The sequence below is a fragment of the Colobus angolensis genome, unplaced genomic scaffold (genome assembly GCF_000951035.1).
Source record: "Colobus angolensis palliatus isolate OR3802 unplaced genomic scaffold, Cang.pa_1.0 Scaffold163, whole genome shotgun sequence".
NCBI classification, from domain to species: domain Eukaryota; kingdom Metazoa; phylum Chordata; class Mammalia; order Primates; family Cercopithecidae; genus Colobus; species Colobus angolensis.
In genome coordinates, this window is record NW_012114744.1 from 3,069,373 (window position 1) to 3,083,204 (window position 13,832).

The 13,832-nt window shown below is 38.4% G+C and overlaps 1 protein-coding gene across 1 annotated transcript in view; it reads right to left on the reverse strand.

Moving 5' to 3' along the window:
• Positions 1-4,773: 4,773 nt before the first annotated feature.
• Positions 4,774-13,832, reverse strand: part of CTTNBP2 (cortactin binding protein 2) — a 173,114-nt gene continuing 164,055 nt past the window's right edge. The window contains exons 21-23 of the mRNA XM_011937380.1: positions 13,551-13,683; positions 12,082-12,183; positions 4,774-5,907 (exon numbers count right to left, since the gene is read on the reverse strand). Coding sequence (XP_011792770.1) covers positions 5,662-5,907; positions 12,082-12,183; positions 13,551-13,683 — 481 coding nt within the window. The 3' untranslated portion in view covers positions 4,774-5,661. The remainder of the gene's footprint in view (positions 5,908-12,081; positions 12,184-13,550; positions 13,684-13,832) is intronic.

Consider the following 13,832-nt stretch of genomic DNA (forward strand, 5'->3'; position numbering starts at 1 on the left):
CTTACGTTGTATTTTTCTTTTTTTCTTTCTGTGGGTTTTTTTTTTTTTTTTTTTTTTTTTTTTTTTTTGGGTTTTTTTTTTTTTTTTTTTTTTTTGAGATGGAGTCTCGCTCTGTCACCGGGCTGGAGTACAGTGATGCAATCTTGGTTCACTGCAACCCCCGCTTCCTGGGTTCAAGTGATTCTCCTACCTCAGCCTCCTGAGTAGCTGGGATTACAGGTGCATGCCATCATGTCCAGCTAATTTTTGTATTTTTAGTAGAGATAGGATTTCACCATGCTGGCCAGGATGGTCTCAATCTCTTGACCTTGTGATCCACCTGCCTCAACCTCCCACAGTGCTGGGATTATGGGCGTGAACCAGCATGCCCAGCCTATTTTTAATTTTTAAAGGAAACTTTATTCTGTTTTTTATAATGGCTGTACTAATTTACATACCTACCAACAGTGTACAGGGAGTAACTCAACACCCTCTCCAACACTTGCTACCTTTCAACTTTTTCGATAATGGTTATTCTTACAGGTGTGAGGTGACATCTCCTTGTGGTTTTAATTTGCATTGCCCTGATGATTCATATGTTGAGCATTTTTTCATATCCCTGTTGGCTTCTCTTGAGAAATGTCTATTCAGGTCTTTTGCCCATTTCATTGGGTTGTTTTCTTGCTGTTGAGTTGAATTTTTATATATTTTGGATACTAATCCTTATCAGCTATGTGGTTTGCAAGAATGTTCTTCCATTCTGTAAGTTTCTTCTTCACTGTGTTGATTGTTTCCTTTGCTGTGTGATGCTTTTTAGTTTAATGTAATTTAATCTCACTTGTCTATTTTTCCATAAGAAGGGTTGCCAATGCTGTTTACCCTGGCTGCTACATACCCTGATCCCTGAAGACCCTTTCTTGAACCATTCTGCTTTAAAGTAATCCTCCTTCCATGATCTTGACCAAGTGCTTTGTATTATTAATACATCACTCTACTGATTTCCTTTATAGAACATACACAATGAGAAATTATCTTGCTTTGTTTCTTTATTTACTGTCTCAGCCCTATTAAGATGGAAGGTGCCTGGCATGTCTTAATGCTTTATTCCTAGTCCCTAGCACAATACTACTTTAATAAATAAGTAAGGTTTGAAGCCACTCTGAGCAGATGTGAACATTTGAATTATCTTAGGAGAAATATATTCTTGATTTGCATAAATTTCAACTGAAATGACTTTTGTGATATACATAGCTGATGCCCTTACTATAAGGTATCAGGATATATTGGAAAAACTGGCAGGATTTAAAATTTTTCCATTGTGTTTTTCTTTCTAGGAGGCAGAAAAACCCTCTGAATTTTTACCATGATGACATTAAAGCCAGAGATGTTAAGTGTCACTGTAGTTAACTCCATGGCCAGAACCTGAGCTGGCAACGCCTGATATGAGTGCTTCACTATGAAAGACAGACTAGATATGGCATGTAACTGCACATTCCTTCTCAGTGTGTTTCCCAGTCTTCTCTTTCAAATTAACACTCAATGGGCATCTTGACACACAGCTAAACATATTTATTCACGGTCAAAACCAGGCTAATAGAGGATATCTATTCACTCATTTCCTCCGTTGACACCTGTAGAATGTTATCTGAATAAAATGATTTTGCAAAGGGGTGGGATAGAATTTAGAAAGCATCACATTACTTCAGAGAGTGACTTTCCTGTAACAGGTCTTAGTTGTTAAGAACAGATGCCTAAATAAGGTGATGCCTGGGCCTAGTCAACTGAATTTAATGTTCACTAAGGATTAACTGCTCACAAAAAATATTGTATTTGTGAAAAATTGACCTTGTCTATCAAAATTGGCTACTTCTAATAACTAGCTTTTATAAAGTCTACTTGTTTTCTCTTTTACATAAATAACTACAAAATGTATTAGTCTACTTTGGAGAAACTCTTAGAATGAAATTGAAAATTGCTAAAGTGTTATTAATTTTCAGTTAGATATTTCTATGAATTAAATTATACACTCATGGTTTAAAATCCAATTTTCATAATATAGTTGCCAGCATTTGTGAATTATTACAATTTGAAAAGATTTTGGAATGCCGCAACTTTTTAAAAATGTTCTGCTCTGATCTTTATTTCCTTTCTTCTAACTCTGGGCTTAGTTTGTCCTTGTTTTTCTTTTTTTTTTTTTTAATTATTATTATACTTTACGTTCTGAGATACATGTGCAGAATGTGCAGGTTTGTTATACAGGTATACACATGCCATGGTGGTTTGCTGCACTTATCAACCTGTCATCTACATTAGGTATTTCTCCTAATGCTCTCCCTACCCTAGCCCCACACTCCTCCGACAGGCCCTGGTGTGTGATGTTCCCATCCCTGTGTCCATGTGTTCTCGTGGTTCAACTCCCACTTCTGAGTGAGAACATGAGGTGTTTAGTTCCTGTGTTCGTTTGCTGAGAATGATGGTTTCCAACTTTATCCATGTCCCTGCAAAGGACATGAACTCATCCTTTTTTATGGCTGCAGAGTATTCCATGGTGTATATGTGCCACATTTTCTTTATCCAGTTTATCATTGATGGGCATTGGGGTGATTCCAAGCCTTTGCTATTGTGAACAGTGCCACAATAGACATACTTGTGCATGTGTCTTTATAGTAGAATGATTTATAATCCTGTGGGTATATACGCAGTAATGGGATTGCTTTTCTAACGTCTTGAGGTGTGACATTTAGGTTATTTTGGATCTTTGTCCTTTTTTGGTGTATATTACTGTACACTTCCCTCATAAAACTGGTTTGCTGCACCCCATAAGGTTTGGTATGGTGTTTCCATTTTTGTCTCAAGATATTTTTAATTTGCCTTTTAATTTATTCACTGATCCATTGGTAGTTAAGCATGTTAATTTTCATATATTTTTGAATTTTCTGAAATTTCTTATTGATTTCTAATTTCATACCATAGGTCAGAAAAGATATTTGATATGATTTCAATCTTCTTAAAGTTAAGTCTTGTTTTGTGGCTTAATAATGACCTATCCTGGAGAATGTTGTGTGTGTGCGCTTGAGAAGAATATATTCGGCTGTTGGAGGAAATGTTCTGTATATATCTAAGTCCATTTGGTCTGAAGTGTAGTTTAGGTCCAATATTTCTATATTGATTGACTGGATGATCTGTCCATTGTTGAAAGTGGGATGTTGAAGTCTCCTACTGTTATTGTATTGCTTTTACTTCAGATCCTTAAAATTTGCTTCATATGGAATACCATAAAAAGTTCTGAGATATTGATTACTTATTTTATGAATGTGTGAGGCAACTAAGAAGGCTTTTCTGCGTTCTCTCTCAACAGTCATGGACAACTTGTAGGTTTTTTTTTTTTTTTTTTTTAAATGTTTTCTCTGTAGTTAAAAAAGATTGGCCGGGTACGGTGGCTCATGCTTGTAATCCCAGCACTTTGGGAGGCCAAAGCAGGTGGATCACTTGAGGTCAGGAGTCCGAGACCAGCCTGACCAACATGGTGAAACCCCGTCTCTACTAAAAATAAAAAATTAACTGGGCATGGTGGTGCATGCCTGTAATCCCAGCTACTTGGAGGTTGAGGCTGGAGAATTGTTTGAACCTGGGAGGTGGAGGTTGCAGTGAGCCGAGATTGCACCACTGCAGTCTAGCCTGGGTGACAGAGACTCCATTTTAAAAAAAAAAAAAAAAAAAAGTTGTCTCATGCCACACAGCTAATAAACAGCAGTGCTTAATTCATCCCCAAGACTGTTTACCACCAAAGACTATACAACCCCTCAGTGCAGCCCCCATTTAACTAATGCAGTAAAGAACTGCCACCACTAGGTGCCATTATAGGGTATTGACTTTCAAAGATTTTTGACTGTGACTCACAGTTATACTTTGTGTCACATATACATACATTCCTACATCCACATGATAGAAACAAAAGTCTCACAAACAATTATTGTATTGACTGTGAGACAATAGAAGATGACTGACATTTTCTATTTTTTAATGCTAGTTGTAACTCACTAAATTGCTATAATGACCCATTGGTAGGTCTCTACCTTTATTTTGAAAGCCCTGTTCTAAGTGTCCTCTTTAGACATCTTGCAGTCTGCCATCAATTACAAAAAGTGCATTTGTTGAATGTTACCGACAGTCACATGGATCAATTACTACAGGTCATCTTAATAATGTATTCCAAATTTGGTTTTGTTTTCTCACCTCTAGTTCTTGAGTACACTAATGGGATCTTTATCTTCAGAAAAGCTGCTAACATAAAACACAATGCCTTATCACTAACAAATCAAATTAGATATAATTTAAGCAGGTGTATGTGAGCAAGAAAAAAAACACATTAGAACCACCTGAATCTAGATATGATCTATGATTTTGAGAGCAGTTTTGTTCTCAAGATTAGTGACATAATCTTTACATTGTTATTTTTAAGGTATGTGCAGTTTTGTAATAGCAATACAATGCAGGTATGTATATTTCATTGTAAATAACCATTCTGGCCAAAAAAAGGCTTTCAATGACTTTGGACAAGTAAATGATTCCTGATACAATCATACTTCTTTGGTATTTATGAAAAAGAAGATGTTTTAACCCTGAGCACCCAATTCCTGGTGCTCCACTTAAGTATTTAAGATATTTCTAATAGGGTTGAATCTAGTTGTGAAATACTAACATGGAAGGCAAGTTTTATGAGCATTACTAAATTGAACACAAATTATCTGTTGCATAGACTACAAACAGCTATAGATAAAAAGTACAGCAAAATGATTTCACTAAATCAATATTTTATTCAGTGTCAAAGCATCTTAACTGAGTTGTATAAGTAATTTTGTCTGTAATTTTAGAAGTAACGCTTGTAGAAAATATCAATTTTATTATCAGTTGTGCTACTAGAAATAATATTGAAGGAGTTAATTCTGAATTAATTTATTCATTTATGCAGTTATTTATATCCACTTAGGTATAAAACTTTTGTAAGAAAGATAACACTTTTATTGCATTATAATTTCATATTTTACAGGAGTCATAATGCAAACTCATAAGCATTAATATATACATGATGCTACCAAATGGCAATGTAACTACTAAGAGATTTAAAACATAAAACTAGAATTTAACAAGCAAAATACTTAATATGGCTTTTAATGGAAAATAACTGTTTAGAAATGATTTGTTATTGCCCCATTCTAGTCATTCCCCATCAAGTGAACATAAAATTATGATCTCCATTTAAAATGGTACATGTTATCTAAGCCAAAGTTATACATTTTGTAGCATGTATGCAGTATGATTTGTGGACTTCCTTAAATATACATACATATATACATATATACAGATATACAGTACACAGTTCTGTTTTAATACCCCTGAACATCTTGATTAAAACTATTACAATTTTTTCTATTATAAAACTACTTGAAAAGTTGGTATAACTTCTTGATATCGAAGTTCAATCCTACGGAATTTAAAAAAAAACAACAACAAAATGTTGGTTATAAATACATTCTTTACAAAACAATTGAATAGTGGTCCCGCACTCATAACTTATATTACAGTGAAAACATTTTATCCATTTAAAGGTATTTATATCTTGTTGTCCTTGGTTTCTGTGTGAAACAGAGGAAGTTAATAGTGAGAATATTGTAGGCAGGCCTATTTGTTAGGTTTGTCTAGGTGTTCATTTTTGTGTAAGTTCCAATTCTCTTTTTTTGAGTTGTTGTTGATTTCTATTTGCCTTGTATTACTGCTGCTGCTGCTTCTTTTGGTGTTCTGGGAACACAGGGTGACTTTACTTCTAGGAACAGGAAGAAAAGATTTAACTCTTGAAACACCCAACTCAGTCTTTGATTTACTGTTGCTGCATTCAGTAGTTTGATGGCTGCTGAGAGGACTGACCTCCTGTAAGAGACGAGAAACCACACAAGTTTATCACATTTGCCATTGTCACCAACTTCTCCTGTTATGAGCCCTACCCCTGCCTCCTCTTTGAGCAAATGCGCAGGAGTTTCTAAAACTATAGGTTCTCATGAAAAATCAAAAGAAAATGGAGAGGAGAAGCTGAGTAATTAATTTCCTATAGACTTACTGAATGATTTTCATTAGTCCCTGTCTGGTGTTACAAAATTCCTAAATACAGGAGGCAGTGAATCAAGTGCTAAGGCATTGCTCTCCTTACCAACAGAAACTTCACAAAATTACAGGCATGAGGAAATCACCAAATTGGAGTAGTCCAATTTGTAGGTAGCTCTACAAACTGTCACCTTGGGTAAGTTCCCTAACTTTTCTGCCTTCTACTTTCATGTCTTAAAAGTGAACTATTACTCAATAATCAAATAATCTGGGGGCATATAGCAGAAAACATAAGAGAAACATCCTTCCCTAGCAGAGTCTACATTCATCTATGATTAGGTTGCTCAAGATCTTCCATACTTGGAAGCTGCATGTATCTCCTTTCTCTAGTGTTTCAGAACTCCTGTGATTACCTGGTCAATGTCTCGTTTTGCCCATGAAGAATCTGAAAGCTGGATAGGTAAGATGATTTGCCCACAGTGAAAGGAGTGGTGAAGCTGGGACAAGACCTCAGGTCTCCCAACTTCCACTCAAGGTGTTTTCCCCTATATTGCATCAAATTCTGCAAACTAACAAACATGATATGACTCCTACTAAGTGAGCTACTCTGAAAGCCTCTGAAGGAGTTGACCTTGATAACTTCCCCTCTTCAAAGGTAATAATGCAGCCAACAGCAATATAACCATTAAAAGATTTAAAACAAAACTAAAATTTAACAGGAAAAATCTGACTTCACCTGGCAGTTGCATTCTCCTGGGTATCGTCTTACATGACATTGGAATCACCTGGGGGAGCTTTCACAGTCATTGACTGGGCCCTATTACCAGAGATTCATATTTAATAGTCCTGGGGTGTGGCACGGACATAGGATTTTTAAAAATCTTCTCTAATATGCGGCCAAAATTAAGAACCCCTAGCTTAACTCCACAATATCCTTTCCTCCACTGACCAATTAAATCAGGGGTCCCCAACCCACAGGCTGTGGACCAGTTAAGAACTGGGCAGCACAGCAGGAGGTGAGCGGGGTGAGCCAGCATTACCACCTGAGCTCCGCCTCCTGCCAGATCAGCAGCATTAGATTCTCATAGGAGTGCAAACCCTCTTGTGAATTGTGCAAGTGAGGGATCTAGGTTGCCCAGTCCTTGAGAGAATCTAATGCCTGATGATCTGAAGTGGAACAGTTTCATCCGGAAATCATACCTTTTAGCCAGGTCCGTGGAAAAATTGTCTTCCAAGAAACCAGTCCCCGGGGCCAAAATGGCTGGGGACTGCTATCCTAAATGGTAGTATTTTTCTTAGCCCTCTATAAGTCACACATTGGTGATCTTTCCCTTCAGAGTATTTCAATCTCTAATTAAATACTTCCCAAAATTCTTTCTTTAGCCCTCATTTATCTCCTGCATTTCCACCCCACTAATTCACCTATATGTCTAGTCGCACTTGAAATTCTTTCTAAAACTGTATTTATTGGGTTTCCTCAATACTACTCATTTCTAAAGCCTTTCCGCTTGGCGGCTCATTACTGGTTAATACTGCTTTCCCAGTGAATTTAGCAGGAAACCCTCAGTTATCTTTAGCAGCTGCCTCTCTCTCGCCTCATCAACCTAATCCAATGTTACCCACAAAATGGGCAGAGAATTATGGCTGTATCGGTGCAAATAGGAAGGTAAAGGATAAGTCCTCACTAACTGCACAGAACAAGTCCCAAACTTTTAACCATGTCACTGAAGTTCTTTTATAAAGTTTGGCTCCAATCCCCTTTAAATCCCATTTTTCCTTTATTTCCCTATTAAAGTCCTAATTCTTTAAAGCCCAATACAACATGTCCATTAAACTACTCCTAAATCACTGAAGTGAAATCTCTTGGTGTCAGATTTCTAGACTCAGCTAATCATAAATGGAACAGCAATGTAACTCTAATATACACTTGGCTAGAGGTTTGGGAAAATATAAACACACTGAAACATCAAATATATAATGGAGAATAAAGAGGGGACAAATCCGGGGTCCAGATCACCTGCATTTGCAGGGAAAGGAAAGAGAAGTCTAGACTGCAATGAGCTAGCTTAGAAAGGCAAAAGCTTCCTGACATAACAAAAAACAGATGGGCTCCGTTTTAACTACGTCCAAGGAAGGCTGGAAAAAGGCTGAGCTACATCTGGTGAGGGGACACATCTCAGTCCATCCTTGTCACCTCCATGTGTAGTTGATGGTATGTGAAGGGTGAACCTGCTTAATATGTTCTGCTTTTGTTTTGTAAGGATGCTTATGCTGTCAAGTTACCAGAAAGAAAATGAGAAGTTATATCGCTTGTCATGAGTTGGATGGTGATGGAGCCACAACTGTAAAAACAGTGCAGGTACCATGATCCAATCTCATTTCTCCTAACAAGAAATTACTGTTAAGTCTGCAAAATGGGACTTAGTCGTGGGCCAATTACAGCTTGTAATTTGGTCTAACACACCAGCAAATTCAACACATACATAGTATTCGGAAAACATGAAATATGGCATTATAATAAGGATAACAGCTAGTTGCTATACAGAATCCAGTGGTGAGGGGAATTGTTTAATTTTGCCATTATTGTCAAATCCAGAGTTAAAGCCATGGCCCAGAGGAAGGAAAGGAGATATACACTGTGTTCTAGTCTGTTTCTGTACCTGCCACATGATGGTGAGGGGAGTGTACCTTCATGGTCTGAGGCAGGAAATGTCCACATGAAATGAAGCACCACAGTGTGGTTTTGTCAGTCCCTGGAAGTGTGAGGCTAGGATGGAAGGAGGTAGGATGAGAACATGGAGAATCACGAGGGCTTAGTGTGAGCCATAGCAATTCAAGGCCAGGAGTGCAAGAATAGAGCAAGTGGCCGATGCACAGCGTCCTGACTGAAAAGTACTCCTGACACCCTAGAAGTCAAGCCTAGGGAAGCAGCGGAGTTTAGCAACAGGAGAGTTATGAGTGTTTAATGCTTCCTGGGCCAAAACCCCCAGATTATCTGTATTAAATGTATAACATTGACTATCCATGTTGCTGTGCATGTTAAACTCAAAGAGAAACTAATTCGTATAGAAAGGCACTGACCTAAAGTAAGTTTTATTTAGCCTTAAAGAATTGGTAAATCAGAGCAATTCATTCACAGTGAAATTCCTTCAACACATAGCATCTACTAGAAGCTAAGAAGATGCTATAATTCCTCTAGGTGGGAAAGTAGGGGGCAGGAGGAAAAGAAAAACATGTAGGGAAGGTGGCACTGGGGGGTGAGTCTTTAAAGAGGTACAGGACTGTGACAGGTGAAGAGAGAGGGTTCTATGGGGAGGAGTACAGAGGGGAGTAGTAAATTACATGTAAAAAAGGAACATGTAAAAAACAAGATACATGAAGGCAAATCAATCCCTCTAAAGATATATTTGGAAAACAAGAAATGGGTGGAAAATGAAGATGACTGATCAGGGCTATGTTTTAGAGTAGTGGGTGTCAACCCTGGCTGCATGTAAGACTCACCAAGGAGCTTTAAAAAACCCACTGTCCAGGCTTCCCCTCAGACCAGAGGATGGAGGGAGAAAAAAAACCTCAAGTGGATTTCATGCAACCAAAGATGTGAACTTGTCCTTTCAGAGGATTAGTTTGGATTTACATAAAAGGAAAACATTTATTAGCATTTGTTCTTCCTGTTGATTTAAATATGTTTTTAATTTAGAAGGCCAGCTAAATTAGTAAACCCAATTATGCTCCCTTACTGTTAGAGTAGTGAGGAGTTATATTGTGGCAAATAATAAAGATAAGTTACTCATTTTTGTTTTCCAACAGATAATGATGGTTGCAGGGCCCCTCTGCAATGGAGGCATTGCCAGCCTTCTGGCCATGAAGGAGAAAATGATTTCAACTAACCCAGGGAGCGCTTACCTCGAAATGGAGACACTTCCTGATAACAGAAGAAACTGGGCATCTAACCCAGAAATACCAGCTCAGTAGGAGAAAAGGCATGAGCCAGCCAAGGTTTCAGAAGGCTGCCAACAGTAAGTACCACTTTGCCCTCTGCTGGCAGTTTCTGAGAAAAACATCTTCTAGCTCTGAGGGGTGTCTTCAGTGGGCAAAGGCAGAGAAGACTAGGAGGCAGTGGTCCTGATCCCCACATCAAATTGCACATTTAAACAATAACATAGGTTTTTTTTTTTGGGGGGGGGTATAAGAGCCCATATAGTGTAAAAGGACTCGTTTTAAAAAAGATCTTTTAAACAAAGCTGCCCAGAACTTTGACTTTCAGTACTACTTTATTTATGGACAGTACCTTATTGTAGCAATTCAATACGGTCACGTGACAAAGTAGTAGTGGTATGACCAAGTTTCTCCATTAGACATTTAAAAAGCAGTCATTCTCTACCAGCCAACAATATTTTTACACAAGAAAGTGATCTGGGCTTATGAGGAAGGTGGTTCCTCTTGCTAAGATCCTTCCACTGACCATGTTCCACAAAGAATCCTAAATTCTTGGGTCCTAGAGACCCGCCTCCAGTCAAGCACAGCTCAGGGCAAGCCATAAATACAGGGGGAAGGAGTTGAGGCTTTAAAGATGGCAAAGGAATGGGCCCTGGACAAAGTGTTTTCCAACCAGAATGCTCAGTGCTGACTCCAGGTCACCTTAGGTCATCCTCCAAATTTTGCTGGGCTTCTAAATTGTTCCCAATTGAACAAAAAAAGGCAGACATTATGCTAGCGTGAGCATGAAAGCCATGCTTTTCTTCACAGGACATCATGTTTAATATTTTGTATTAGAGCCCCAGCCATGCAAATTCCCACTCCCATACCTGCTCCCCCAATGCATGCAGCTCACACAGTTCCACATGGAATAGCCAGGATCAAAACCTAATGAAGCAGTGAGAGAGCACTAGGTGATCAGATAAGGCTTAATAACTTAATAGTCTCACCATGCTTACTTTATAATCCTGCTCTCTGCGCCACACCCTCCCACCCACACACAGGTCTTTGTAAGCCACCTTGGGAGTAGATGAGAACAGGATGTGAATGGCAATCAATCAACACGGTTTGGTGAACAAACCATGTATTACGAAAGTCTGCATCCTCACAATGTAACTAATGAGTGAGTCGTTTCCTATTGTTTCTGCTCACCCAGGAATACCATGCTGTGCCAGCTCTTGCCATTTATTAACCAACTGATAATGGTGCAGTGCTGTAGTCATGGAATCTATTTCAAAAGGTTAAGGAAGTCTACTGGAATCCTGGTTCTTCTAGTTGCCATTCAGATTTGTTTTTAAAGTATCATTGAAATGTAATGCATGTTATAGCAATTTTTTTGCAATGCATTAAGACCTTTATGTTATCACTCAGTGCTTTGCTTTGTTATAATTAACTCTAATTTTCTAAAATACAGGAAATCTTAAGAACAACCAAGATGACAGTTTTGTTACCATAGTACCCCCCTCATCCACAATTTTGTTTTCTGTGACTTCAGTTACCTGTGGTCTGGAAATACACAATTCATAAATTTTCAGGCCATTCTAAGTAGCATGATGAAATCTTGCACCATCCTACTGTGTTCTGCCCAGGATGTGAATCAACTTATCCATTCTGTCTACATTACCCACCCACTGGCCACTTAGTAGCCCTCTAGGTTGTCGGATTGAAGGAATATAGAGTATATAAACTTTGGTTAAGGTTCAGGCATCACCTGATGAGGCAGAACTACTGTATTTCTAGTTTTGTCATATACAAATGAAAAAAAAAATGGAGATAACAGAGACCCAAATTTTGGAATCAAATAGAAGGGAAAAAAGTAATGCTTTTCTATGTCATTTTTTTCCAAGATACTCTATAAACACTCTTTCTAATCTTGATAAACTGATGAACAATTTTACCTTTATCCTATTTTTCAGTTCTTAGCTTTGGTTTAAAAAAAAACTCTATGATTCACACTGAAAGATGATTTGTGAAGTCAATTCCATAGCAATCATCCTCTGCTCACTTTGGGGAGAAAGGGACACTTACCTTTTGTGACACTGGCATTCTCAGATTATTAATAGTTGCTGAAAGTAGAGGGTTGTTTCCAGAACTATCAAACATCCTTAAATCATCCCTGGAATCAGCAATCTGGAAAATACAGAATTTACCCAGTCATGTCTCCACAGTCACACTGTGCACACTCAAGGCACAGCTAAATGGTGGAGAAACCACAGCAGAAGTGTTACTCTTCTCCTCCTCCCTGCCCCTCAAATCCTGAACTTGTTCACATGAAAGACTTGAAGTCTTCATGTAAAACTGACAGCAAATGCATGAGAAACATCCTCTAAGGAAAAAGAATCCATTTAAAAAGTCAAGTCATTTTGCAAGTAAAGAAAGGATATAAAATTTGCAAGATTTTAATCATTACCTTTTCCAGTGGATATATATTTTGCTTCCAACACAGTTAAATAAGAGAGTGAATTCTACTTTGCTGTGGATATTATGACGATTCAAATAAAACACAGTTGAGTGTTTCAGGGGAAGCTGAAAAAGTTACAGTCACTCAAAAGGCATCCATCAAGGCAGCTCGGTGAAAGCTGCTGCAGATACCAGAGTGCCAGAACAGGTGGAACTTGATGCTGTCCATGTTTTCTTTGAGATTTCAGGTCACTGGTTTCCATATTTGGCCTCAAATTTCACAGCTTAAAGATTATGATGATATGCATTATACAAGCTAATTCTTTTTCTCATTTGCAAAGAAAGTTGTTGCTTGGTCTATAACAGAAGTCTGCTGTGATGCTTGTTATAATTTTCTTACTGATAGATGACTGACATATGCCAAAGTTAGGAATGTGGAAAGGAAAAAGATCTGAGGAAACTCAAATTTAGGCTTATATAAAAAGCTGCCCCGGGTGGGTGCAGAGGCTCATGCCCATAATCCTAGTACTTTGGGAGGCTGAAACAGCAGATCACCTGAGGTGAGGAGTTCAAGACCAGCCTGGCCAACATGGTGAAACCCTGCCTGTACTAAAAATCCAAAAATTAGCCAGGAGTTGTGGTGCGTGCCTGTAATCCCAGCTACTCGGGAGGCTGAGGCAGGGAGAACTGCTTGGACCCGGGAGGCGGAGCTTGCAGTGAGCCAAGATCCCACCACTGCACTCCAGCCTGGACGACAAGAGCAAAACTCTGTCTCCCCGCCCCACCACCCCGCAAAAAAAAAAAAAAAAAGGCCAAATGAACTGATGTGACTTGTACTAATGCAATTAACACACAATTTTAACTTCAGGTCTTGGAGGAGTTTGGAAAAGCAGGCTTCACAAAGTAGAGCTCCTTTATTGTATAAATGATATTTCGGAAGAAATGGCCTTTCTAAGCAAGGTGAGGGATGGTTTGATTTGGTGCATTAACCATGCTATTCAATAAGGAATTTCTTTTAGGGAATTGTGGTCCCCCAAAAGTCTCCCAGCTATTGAGCAGAGCCATTCAGTGCCCCCCCCCCCATTTATACTGCTCACCTTGCTGATATCAGACTCAGACTTGCTGGAGCACATGCTCTGAAGTTCCTTGACAAGATCTGCTTCGTCATCCGAACCCAGAGAGAGTCTCTGATCCAAATTCAATGTCAGTGACAGATCATTCTCTAAAGACCTAACGCAAAGTTCAGAAAAACGTTTTTCAAAGTGAGAACAATTCCCAATTTGGAAATCTAGACACTGTACCTTTTTTGGGATTTGGTGTGGAGTAGGGAAAATGTTTTTAATATCCTTTAAAGTATTTCATAAATGTCATTTAATGCA